The sequence below is a fragment of the Girardinichthys multiradiatus genome, chromosome 5 (genome assembly GCF_021462225.1).
Source record: "Girardinichthys multiradiatus isolate DD_20200921_A chromosome 5, DD_fGirMul_XY1, whole genome shotgun sequence".
Taxonomy (NCBI): Eukaryota; Metazoa; Chordata; class Actinopteri; order Cyprinodontiformes; family Goodeidae; genus Girardinichthys; species Girardinichthys multiradiatus.
Genome location: NC_061798.1, coordinates 18,563,739 through 18,576,379, shown reverse-complemented (window position 1 = coordinate 18,576,379; position 12,641 = coordinate 18,563,739). Strand labels below are relative to the sequence as shown.

Here is a 12,641-nt window from a genome sequence, read left to right as displayed (position 1 = left end):
ATGATCCGAAATGTTTCCACGAGGAATGAACAGAACAGATGTGTATATATGAAGCAAGAACAAGGCGAAACGAGGAGACTGAATGCTTAGTGCAGGTGAACCGAATGAAGCTGATTGAAAACAGACAGGAGAGAACAGAACGTGGGTGGAGCAAATCAGAGATTCTCGGATACAAACTAATAGAAACACAACTAGTAAACTGTGAAATGAAAGCATCACCAGCAACATGATCCAAAAACCTCTCTTTACAAAACATGAACTAGAAGACAAAAACTAAAGCATGACCAGGAAAATAATAAATAGAAACATGATTCAAAACCTATCAAGAATAATAAGAACCCAAAAACACCCACAAATCATGACAGGTTAATATTTTTAAGTCACTCTATAGGCCCTGTTGTCTAAATGGCATTCCTCTCTTCTTTTTCCATAGGTGGTTTAAAAGAAGAGTATGTTTGCTAAGCAGGCCTGCACAGCGTGTAATTAACCATAACAAGGGCCTCAGCCCCACATACCATTTTTTTTTTGTTTTGACATGTAAGAAACAGTCTTCAAACACATAGCTGTGCATTTTTTAGTGGATGTGATTGGCTATTAGATGGTATAAAGGCATCCATGGGAGGCATGAAGTAGACTTATTTCCATCACTGAGGAGGCATGTGTTAAGGTTTTGGCCGTTCCAGGGAAAAAAGGTGAGATTGATTATTTATTTATTATTAGGGAACCCACTGTTGCAGGAGTAGTTGTACAGCTATAAATTATACTGAGAATAATCTTCTATCAAGTGGTATTTCTTTAAAAAAAATCATGATTTTTGTTATCTTCATTTAAAGTAATTAAAAGGAGAGGATGGTTATATTTCTTTGTCCTACGATTTTCTTTAGAAGACATCATGATGAAGCAGATTTTAATCTCGATGTGCCTTCTGGTCTCCACCTTTGCTGCCCCTGTGAGTCTTGTCTAATGTTGTTTTTCTCACGCTGTGTTACAGATGCTTATTTAAACTCTTAAAGACTGCAGTTCTTCCAGACTAATTAATGTTTGTTCACTTCCCTGCCTTAAACTGTAGGCACCAGGCAGTGAGAGTAGTGAGGTAAGAGGAAATTTCCTTTTTGGTCCAGTTTCAGATCCGGCTGCCATGACTTGTCATTTCCCGTTTATTTTATGTCATCAGCTGAACAGCATAATGGGTGTCTGAGAGAGAGGAATAATTGGCTTTGTTCTAGCTCATGTCTGAGGTGGTGTGGTATTTTGCGTTTTTAGCAGGTTGCAGCACACGCTAATGAGGCCCTCAGGTTGATGGAGATGTACAGGCTGTACCAGCAGCAGGTAGGGGTTGTGGGGGTTCATTGACATTCCATGCGAATGAATACCAGTGGTCAGCTCATTTGTCTAAATAATGTGGCATGAAACATCAGTCTCATGTATGGATCTTGTAATTCTTTTAGGGATTTGGAAACCCTTTACTTCCAGCTGCTGATCCTCCTGTAAGTTTAGTCATATTGAAACTTGGTACAAATTTTCAGATTTGTATGACAATCAATAAATACTAAACTGAAAGTAAATAAATTTGTTACTGAAGTATATATATATATATATATATTTGAAAAGGCTAATTCCGCTGGTGCACCTGCAGTAAGTATGAGGCAGCATTGCTCTGTTAATTTGTCATGACTTTCAGTGCCATTTGAGGAGGGAAAAAAACAAACCAATCTTTTTTAGGTGGTTGCTTTGCAAGCCCAGCTGACTCCCGTCCCTGCAGAAGATGTCTCGGATGAGGAGACAGAGGTGAGTTTCATACTAAAATATTTTCTGTTGATAAGCAAGCTTCAACAATCAACATTTAACACTTTGCTGAATTTATTTTGATATGTTTTAATATGTTTTTCAGTTGACAGTTTCTTTCATTAGAAACGAATAAGTGTGTCTTGAAATCCAAAAACTGTCTTTCTTCCAATTAGCTACAACGTGGGACAGTGAGACAATATGAACAATATAAACACCCTAAAACTTAAATAGCTAAAGAAAGGAATGACTTCATGTTCAATCAAGTCTAATGACCATAATCTGTGAGAAGACACTTTACTGGATGACTTTCTGACTTAATTAAAATAATAAATGGCTACTGAATGGCTATTATCTTAATTTAGATTAATTTCAGCATTCATGCTTGCCTTAACATTTTTGTGGATTCCAGCTAGTACCAGAATTAGCTTTTTTTCCCTGTTAAATATGCCCCATTTTTAGAAGCTATGGTGTGGCCTTCACACATTTATTTTTCCCACTTATGTTAGGATGGGAATCCCGCTGCTAGAGTTGCAGTCCCTGGTGCTCCTGCTGCTCCTTTAAACTCTGATGAAGAGGAGGAGGATGAAGAGGCAGAGGCAGCTGAGGTTGAACCGACTGTGGTGGATGTAGCACCTCCAGACCCCACAGCAGCCCCAGCAGCAGCTGTTGAGCCTGAAGTGGTTGTTATTCCTCCAGATGTTGCACCAGTTGATGATGTTGTGGTTGCCGTGCCCCCTGTTGATGTTGTTCCTGTGGACACCGCCTCTGAGGTGGCTGTTGATGTGGCTGGCCCTGCTGCTACTGATATTCCTGCAGTTGATGTTGCTACAGCCACAGCGGCTGCTGAGGTTTTTGGCATTCTGTAATTATCCACCTCTCCATTTCTGTGATGGTGTCTTCTGTATTTACAGAAAATTAGAGTTTGAACACCCATAGCTTACTTTGTTGTGGCCTTCTTGGATAAACAGGAATAACCCATAACAAAAGAAATAAGCAAAGATAAGTAATACATAATAAGTTAAAACTGCATTTTGTTTGTCCAGAGTTAAACTAACAATGCTGAGATAGATTTTATTTTTGTTTTTTTCCCTTTTTGCATTCTTTACTCAAAAGTTTAATTGGCTAGCATTGGCTAGCATTTGCTAGCATTTTCTACGCTGTTTCTACTGTGTGAGCACCTCTGACAAAAGGTCAAATAATATGTTATGTTTTTGTTTCTGACATCCACGTTTTACTGTTTTAATGATATACTTTGACTGTGCAAAATTAAAACAACCAATCATTCTGAACGTAAACTGCTCTGTCACTTCTTTGTTTGAGACATAATATCATGTTATCTGGGCAGACCGAGTACATTTTGTGTCTGGCAATAATAAATCTGAGTGAACAAAGATCCCATGTGGGGTTCCTCAAGGCTTCGTTCTCAGGTCACTTTTATTTAGTATCTGTATGCTCCCCTATCCCTTACAATATAATGCTTATAAAACACAAATCAATGTTTTCTGTGTGACCATGGTTCTGAACAGGTCCGTCTCAATAAATTAGAATACCATTGAAATGTATATTGATTGCATTAATTCCATTTCAAAGGAGAAACTCATATTGCACATTCAGATCTTTCAGGCATTTATTTCTGTTAATTTTGATAATTTAATAAAATATTTCCTGTCAAAGCAGCAGATAAAAACATTCTATACAGCCACATTCAATAAATTAGAATATTTTTAAAAAGTCAATTTATTTCATTATCTCAATTTACTAAGTGAAACACATTACATAGGTTAAATAAACATCGACAAGCATTTACTTCTGTTAATTATGATGGTTTTTTGCTTACAGCAAAAGAAAACATTACATTTTCTTAGAAGATTACAAAACTATATCTGTCATGATTTGTGCTGCTCTCTCATCTGCATTCCGGGGTCCTCGGCTACACAAACCCTGAAAATATCAGACCAAAGAAAAACATTTTTAATACAGAAATGTGAGTTTAATGAAAAGTATGTTCATACCTGCTTAAAAGTTATTTAAATGTCCTTTAAATCTGACAAACAAGCGTAATCAGATGCATATTCTAATTTATTTAATATGACTGTATATATATTTTATGGAGGTCTGAGATTTGCTTTTCTGTTCTTTACAACAGATCATAGAGGCAGCTGCAGCTTATACAAAATTTTGCTGCCAGAGTCATAAACAAGACTCAAAATGTATCTTATTACAACCATAATTACATTGCTGCACTGGCTCACTGTTTCTAAAATGACATTGAATAGTCTTGGTTGTAAATCAATTTCTGAATAATTTGTCGGGTAAGTACCATGTAGACCTAACAAGTCACCAGTGACCCTGATAACTATGTATTCCTGCCTTTCAGCTCTTGAACAAACTGCCTTAAAATCTGAGATGTATAGAAACTGTTTGATGACAATTTGGAAGACTAAAATATCTTACTGTGCATAATGGTCAAGCCTGTAATAAAGTACAAAAACCACCTCAGATATGATCTGATTTTAATACAATATTTGCTGTGAAGAAGATGCAAAATTCAGACCTGCCAACAGGGAGAGCCACCATACCACAGGTTTCCCAGTGCATGCTCCAAGCCTTCAGCACTGACAAAGGTTCACATTAAGTTTCACTCTCATGAATATTACACATTTAAAGGGGGCAGATCTATCTGATCTGAAATCTCTCCCACTGGTGCTGATCTAATAGGATTGGATATGGCTGAAAATGCTGACCAAGCAGGAGAGGTGTATGTGTGTCTGTAAGCTCACTAGAAGACCAAATCCTATGCTGTTCCGCAAATGGTCAGGGAAAATATGGATATTTGTAGATTATAAAAATGAAAACTTAATTGACACAGACATGTGGTGTTGCCAATCATTAATATGCAATATATATTTGCTATAAACATGACTGACAAGTGGACAAAGTAAGACGGTGTCTTAGCCTTGCCTTTTCTCATCTAACTCTAATCCTAAAATCCTTGTGAGGGTCACACAGATTCAATGTCATTTAGACTCATTGCTCAGAGGTGTCAGTTTTTTAGTTATGTTTTGATACTGATAATAGTATCGTTTACATGATTTATCATTTTTATTTAATTGGCTAGCTTCAGAGTTAAAAGGAAGCTAAAACAGGATTAAGAGAAATGGACTTAATAAATTAAGGACTGGAAAAGGTAAGATTTGTTACACTAGATCCTATATTTACTACATGCAAAATGATTATGAATTATATGAAAATGCTATGTTTTAGTACCAGTTGTGAATCTATACTGCAGCGATACAATTATAATCATTTGCCTTTTCTGCTTCTTTATGATGCTTTTTTTTTGTAGCAAAATGCAAAACTATGAGAGTCAGACATTTTCCTGAATCACTGAAGATGACCATACACAGTTAGAATCACAATATATATCCATAAACCTTGTTAAACAGTAAAAAAATACAGACAAAGTCATAAACATGCAAAGGCCCTTTTCTGTTTTTGGTATTATTAATGAGAATAGATCTAATCTTGTCATTTGAAGTGCTGTGCTGCATACATTTGTGAAGGGAACCCATTTTGCTGTTTTGCAATGTTTAATAATTTTGCCTTTAAAACTGCAACAGAGAAGCCAGATATGGACAGGCATCTAATCAATCTTTGTCTGTTGTTTATTTAAAAATAATAGAAAAAACTGCCACTTGATGCTTGTAGGAAAACACAATGTTTCTTTTGGTAACATGTTTTTCAAAACATAAATGATGATGAAAGAGTTATGTGAAAAATTATGAAGGTGGGACAATCCTATACCTACATGTTACCTACAAACCTTAATGTATTTTATTTGTATTTTACAAGTACAGCTCAAAAAACATTCTAAAAGCTTTTGACTACTTTCAAAAAGTGTATCATTTTTTGTTACTCATTTCATAAAGTAAAAATCATTCATGTTATATAAAATCATTACAAATAGTGTAAAATATTTCATGCCTTTGATTCTTGTAATTTTGATGATTTTGGCTTATTGATAAAGCTATTCAGTGTCTAAGAAAATGTGAATATTACATAAGATCAAAATATATATATATATTTTAAACAGAAATGATTGTAATGTGAAATAAAACTTTTTCTGCAAGCCAAAGTATTTTTTACAAATTTGAAATGGTGTTAAGTGGCATAAGGCAATAATAAGACTAGTGCATTGTTTCTTCAAATTGATATAGGGATTGTGATCCATCTACAGAGACCAGCCTTTCTTCACCCTTATTTTTTTTTTTTTAAGAAGCTTACAGTCCTGGGTTTTAAAATAGGAGCTGGGCCAAAATGCAGACAGGACCATGGAAACAGCATGGTGAAAACAGAAGTTGATAAGAAAAAGACAAAAACGTATCTTACTGCACGAGGGGAACAGGATGTGAATCACAGGCAAAAAAACTGGCATGAAATACAGGGAGAGTAAAGGAAGGATCCAATGGAGAACAATGTGTATCATAGGAGAGGGACTTGAATAGAATAGAATAGAATAGAATAGAATAGAATAGATATATCCTTTACTGTTTCACAGTGGAGACATTCAGATAGAGCTGAACAGAGATACAAGCCCCAAAGACATGAGGATCATGACACTTACCCTAAGAATTTGCTGGTAATAAATATAATCCAAACTTTCCTCTGCTACTGGCTTCAAAGTAAGGCATTGAGTATAATCAATACATGTGATAATACATCATTTTGGACCCCTCTATCCTGATTACATATTCTCAGATCCTACATTTTCTGGATAATGTAACATTTGCACACTGCTTCAGCTTAATGCCATGGAGGATAGCTATCCACCTTTTAGGGACTTTTTCAAGCTTTTATTACTAAAACCTTTAAAAGCCCATTAGTCAGTCTCGTAATAAGACGATTGGATTGAGTCATAATTAATTAAGCTCTTTTTTTTGTTTGGACTTTGAAGGAGAGATCAAACCTTTGCCAGGATGTTCACCATTCCTCCACTTAATACAATGCCAGGTCACACAGCGCACAAACTTACCACAGACAATGAAGAGCACAGTGAGGATGACCTGTAAGTCAAACTTCAAATACTTTATTATACCACAGTTCAAATTAATGCCTGTGCATAGCTCATAATACCAAAATTAAACAAAAGAAAATTTATGTTTCAAGCTAATATGTTAATTAATGTGCACTGTCCTAATTTAAATACAATTAAATATATATATATATATATATATATATATATATATATATATATATATATATATATATATATATTTGCCCATTAATTAACTTTATGTGTAACATGCTGTGCTTGTTTCAGAAGTGCACCTCAGCCAAATCGTTTGGCCAATATTAATAACAGCAACAACAATGAAGAGTAGGTACAGTTTGAAGTTCTGAAAAGATATGCGAATCCCTCACTTCCCTTTGATTAGCTGTGTGGACTCAGTCTGCCTGTTAAATGTCTTTTTTCCAGAGAAAAAAAGAAAAAAAAGAAAAAGGAGAAGAAAGACAAGAAGGAGAAAAAAGAGTGATTATTTTTGTATTAAACCTTCTTGATAAATGTTACAAATGTTTAAGAATACCTCATGCAAAATATTAATTGTTGTAATAATGAATCTTACAGAAAAATGAAAAAGAAGAACGAAGAAAAAGAAGCAAAAGAAAAGGAACCACCAAAAGAGAAAGAAAAGGAAAAGGAGAAAGATAAGGAAAAGGACAAAGAAAAGGAAAAAGACAAGTATGTTCATATTCTAGAAAATCTCCTACATTAATTGCTATGTCCATTCAGATATATTATCTCTTCTTTTTGTCTGTCTGATTACAGGCCCATGGAAATATTCGTCATTAATCCTGCAGGAAATTTGTATTACAACTGGCTTTTCATCATCACAGTACCAGTCATGTATAATTGGACCATGATTATAGCCAGGTAAATTTGCTAATTAGCAGTTCCTCGTTGCATTTTCCTTGCTTGTCAAATGTCTATACAACAGCAACCAAACTGCTGCAGAGAATGAGGCCTAGTCATTATAAACCTGTGTCTCAGGTCTGCAGATTCAACTACAATTCAGAGAATTGATGAATGTCATAACTTGTGTTCTGTTACAAATTAAGGTGATAAACAATTTAAGTAAAAAAAAACATTGTTATTTGCCTACAGGGCGTGCTTTGAGGAGCTGCAGCATGACTACATACTCTATTGGGTTATCTTGGACTACAGTTCTGATCTAATTTACTTGGCCGATATGTTCTTCAGAACCAGAACAGGTAAAAATGAACTCCGGGTTTCTCATCCACAAAACACTTTTGAAATAGGACAAAAGTCTGTTAAAAAGTCTGTTAAAAAGATTTAAAAATTACATTGCCACATTTAAAGTGACCCCTTTTTCAGAGACAAGGGCCTAACAAGGTAATTCTCAAGCCCAATGTTGGCAAAAGGTACCAAGGTGGTGAGTTGTCCTCAACCCACATACCAGGGACAACAACAGGAATCTGAAATAAGTTGACCACATTGCACCTTCTCATCAGAGAATGCAACAGAAACTTAAGGAGGTGGATGCTATTCAGCTCCCTCGTCAGTAACAGTAATAGAGACGAGCCATCTTTGATCCCCTAATTCCTCATGGCAGGCATGGGAAGGTATGGTGGGACCAGGACTGCCTTGATGCCAGAAACTGAATCTTGACAAGTAAAAGAATGTGATAGAGGCTGTTGAGGTTTGAGACAAGGCTGGGGCTTTAAAGCAGACTGAGGGCACTATGGTAAACCAATGGGTTTCCTCTGGGTGCTTCAGCCTCTTCCCACAGCTCAAGAATTTGCATGTTAGGCCAACTGGAAACTCTGAATTGTCCTTAGATGTGAATGTGCAGTACTTGCTTTTTTCTAGCCTCTTTCACAAAATAGTTGTCAAAACATTTCAAAGACAAGCGGCTGTCTAGACTGCCTTGTGTGAATCATAAATCATCAATCAAGCTGAACGTGTCCTGTATCCATGTTAGTTTACAAAAGTGAATCTGTCTTCAGAGAATCAAAGTAGGGGTGGACTGGCGCTCAGGAGAATCAGTGTAGAGCTTTATGTAAGTTTGTATTTGAAAGCTCCCATTCTAAAGGGTAAAAAACGTAAGTGTCTCATCAGTTTTGCTCTATTTTCAACATCAATACTACTGAAGGAACTACCCTTGAAGTTGAGTGACTTGTTTTGCTTTGGAACATTTCACTGTGACCCATCCGATGTGTGTTAATGGCTAATGGGTATGACACAGTGTGTTTTAGCCTAAAATCGATTTGCCTTCAACAATTCACACCCTCAAGAAGTGAAGCGGCTGATCCCTACTTAAGACAACCATTACAGGGCTTTGAGTACCTTGCTTGGTAGCTCAAAGATACAGCAGCTGTAGGTTATCTTCAACTCCCTTGCTACCTTGGTCCTTTCAGAACACACACATACACAAATGTGGAGAATGCGCCCAAGTCCTGACTTGAAGTCTGTTAGACACTTGTTTTTGCCCCGTCATTAACATTCAGTCTGTCGAGAGTGTATCCTGAGTCTTACCTGTTGTCTAGTAAAATAAGCTTATGCCTCTGGTGAAGCTGAACAGAATTAAGCTAGTATAGACATCACATGGGTACTTATTGTGTTTATGTATTGCATTTTCGTCCTTGCAGGGTACCTTGAACAAGGCCTTATGGTGAAAGATGAGAAGTTGCTTCGAGATAACTACATTCAAAGCTTCCAGTTTCGTCTTGATGTTCTCTCCATGATGCCAACAGATGTCTTCTATTTTGTCCTTGGCATCGACTACCCAGAGATTCGCATTAACAAACTGCTGAGAATTGGCCGAATGATGGAGTTCTTCACAAGGACGGAGACAAAAACCAACTATCCAAACATCTTCCGCATTGGGAACCTAATCATGTACATCCTCATTATCATCCACTGGAATGCCTGCCTCTACTTTTCATTCTCCAAGTTGATTGGTTTTGGTGCTGATGACTGGGTCTACCCAGCTCTTGATGATCCAGAGGAGCCTGCGTTTGGGGAGCCTATGAGAAAGTATGCTTTTAGCCTCTATTGGTCCACACTGACTCTGACCACCATTGGTGAAACCCCACCACCAGCTCTTGACTCAGAGTTTCTCTTCCATGTGGTTGACTTCTTAGTTGGAGTCTTGATATTTGCTACCATTGTGGGAAACATTGCCACCATGATTTCCAATATGAATGCTGCCCAAGCCCAGTTTCAGGCCCGCATCGACAACATCAAGCAGTACATGCAGGTGAATGTCATCTTAAAGCCTGGATAAAAAGCTACAATTACAGCATAATCTGACGGTGGATTATTAATGTGCTTGCTTTTTTTCACTCATAGGTTCGAAAAGTCAGCAAAGAACTTGAACTACGGGTTATCAAGTGGTTTGACTACCTGTGGAATAATGGCAAAGCTCAGGATGAGAGGGAGGTGCTAAGGTATCTTCCAGACAAGCTAAGAGCAGAAATAGCCATTCAAGTACACATGGACACCTTAAAGAAAGTTCAGATTTTTGCAGACTGCGAGGCAGGCCTGCTGATCCAGCTTGTGCTCAACCTTCGTCCACAGGTTTTCAGCCCCGGAGACTACATTTGCAAAAAGGGTGACATTGGGCGTGAGATGTACATTATAAAAGACGGAAAACTAGCAGTTGTAGCTGATGATGGTGTCACACAGTTTGTAGTGTTGGGAAGTGGTAGCTATTTTGGTGAAATTAGTATCCTTAATATTAAAGGCAGTAAAGCGGGCAATAGGCGGACTGCTAACATTAGAAGCATTGGCTACTCTGACCTCTTCTGCCTTTCCAAAGATGACCTGATGGAGTCACTGACCGAGTATCCAGATGCCAAAGCCATGCTAGAGGAAAAGGGTCGGCAGATTCTGATGAAAGATGGTCTCATAGACTTGGACCCTGCCAACATTAAGCCTGAGGTTAAGGAGCTAGAGGAGAAGGTCAACAAACTTTACAGCACAATGGAGCTGATGAATGTGAAGCTTAAGAAAATTCTGGGAAATTACAAGAATGCTGGCAAAGCCTTGAGACAGCGTATTGCAGATCTGGAGCGACTGAGTGGAGAGGAGGTAGAAGAGGAGGAAGAGAAAAAAGAGGCTAAAGAGGATGAAGCAGAGAAAAAAGCAGGTGCAAAGGTTGAAGGAGATTCAGAAAAAATGGAAGAAGAGAAGGGTGAGGAGACAAAGATATATGAGGAGAAAGGTGGAGTGGGTGAAGAAGAAACAAAAACCGATGAAGTGAAACATGAAGCAAAAGAGGAAACAAAGACAGAAGAGGAAAAGACAAAATAAACCTTTGGTGTCTGTAAAACTAGTTTTGAACGGATCTATGTTTCAAAGAAATCTTTCATCCTGGGCTGGCCTCCTAACCGTCTCAGTGGGGATGATCAGGAAAGATGAATGCTAAAATATTAACTCCAGCATGCCCCCTAAAACTACTGTTATTGTACTTCATCATATTTTGTTCAACTCTTCAGTTTGTTGTTATTTATTGTTTTATCCTTAAGATTCTATGTACACAGAGTCTGGAACAACCTCCTGCAATTTGAAACACAGCAGTATTAACTGCTGTCCTTGTAAGTGCTGTAAATTGTAAGGCCAGTAGAATATGAATCATGCATCAAACGCTTACGGTAAGAAACACCTACCTGTAGTTGATGGGAGAGAAACAGATTTTACAGAAGGTCGGCATTTGCATTTAGTAATTTGACAGGTTCTTTTATCCAAACCACTTAAGTTCAGAACTGAGAGACCCATTTACATCAGAAAGAAGTGTTGAAGAATTGAGTCAGAAAAACCACAGAAATCTTAATAAACTGAAGTTTAGGTATTTTGTGTCTGTAAAAAACATATTTTGATGGCAATTGGTAGCTTTACCCACCATTATGAAACCACAAATGAGAGCAATCTATGTTAAAATGTGTTGTGTGGGGGTATATAGCAGGAGCTGACACTGTTAAGAGGAACACAGATATTTGGTAGCTGTGATGTTCCATCACTGCCATGATTTCCCTGAAACTATGAAAACGGAGGCATGAGGTAACCAATGGCTGGAGCTTAAATCCGCTGGCATATGCAGCCCACAGGTACACACAGGGCACCTTCAGAAACCAGGAGCTTCTACATCCACTCAGACCATCTTGGAAAAAATAGAAGGTTAGAAAATTAAGACAGAAAAAAATTAATAAAATTACATATTAACTGAAGGAAAATTGATATTGAATGATAATTCAAATTTACCTTTATCGATTACTTCAACTAGTTACAGCAGTGTTGGATGGGTGCAAAAACTTGTTATCACTCATGTAAAAACCTTGTGTTGCAAGGCACCTGCACTATGCCTTCCTCCCTGTGTGTGTGAGATCATTGTTATCTCTGTGTGAACCAGCCTCCTTTCCGTCTCACACACACACACCCTGTCTGAACTGTCTGTTGAACTGTGCATATAAATAAAGAGATAGGGTGTCAAAAACTTTGTAGTTTCACTGCAAAGTGGGCTACCCTTGCTGCAAGTAACTATGACTGTATCGTTCTTACCTCTGAGTTAACTAAATAATACCTAACAAGCAGCCTCACAGCCCGGCTTCAAAGCTTGATTAAAGGAGGCTTACTGCAGACGTGAAGACATGTTATACTATATGTAGAACAGGGTAATCAAATTAAAAGGATTTAAGATAATAAAGATTTATGAACAGAAAAGCACAAAGCTACAATGGTGCACATTTTTTCCTTCGCTTTAAAGATATTGCTCTTTAATGTCAACATTATATTTTATGTGCCGAAAATTTTAATGAGAAAAAATGAGAAGCGA

The 12,641-nt window shown here is 37.3% G+C and overlaps 2 protein-coding genes across 2 annotated transcripts; both read left to right on the top strand.

Moving 5' to 3' along the window:
* The first annotated feature begins 632 nt into the window (after positions 1-632).
* Positions 633-3,077, top strand: enam (enamelin). Its single transcript, XM_047366037.1, has 8 exons — positions 633-692; positions 888-949; positions 1,070-1,093; positions 1,264-1,329; positions 1,449-1,487; positions 1,612-1,635; positions 1,723-1,788; positions 2,295-3,077. Exons 2-8 carry the CDS (start codon positions 893-895, stop codon positions 2,652-2,654), a joined length of 636 nt encoding a protein of 211 aa, XP_047221993.1. The 5' UTR covers positions 633-692; positions 888-892; the 3' UTR covers positions 2,655-3,077.
* Positions 3,078-4,820: 1,743 nt separating this feature from the next.
* On the top strand, positions 4,821-12,220 carry cnga1a (cyclic nucleotide gated channel subunit alpha 1a). Its single transcript, XM_047366164.1, has 7 exons — positions 4,821-4,975; positions 6,743-6,853; positions 7,109-7,528; positions 7,616-7,720; positions 7,952-8,058; positions 9,457-10,067; positions 10,160-12,220. The coding sequence occupies exons 3-7, from the start codon at positions 7,377-7,379 to the stop codon at positions 11,120-11,122; spliced, it is 1,938 nt and encodes a 645-aa protein (XP_047222120.1). The 5' UTR covers positions 4,821-4,975; positions 6,743-6,853; positions 7,109-7,376; the 3' UTR covers positions 11,123-12,220.
* The last annotated feature ends 421 nt before the right edge of the window (positions 12,221-12,641 follow it).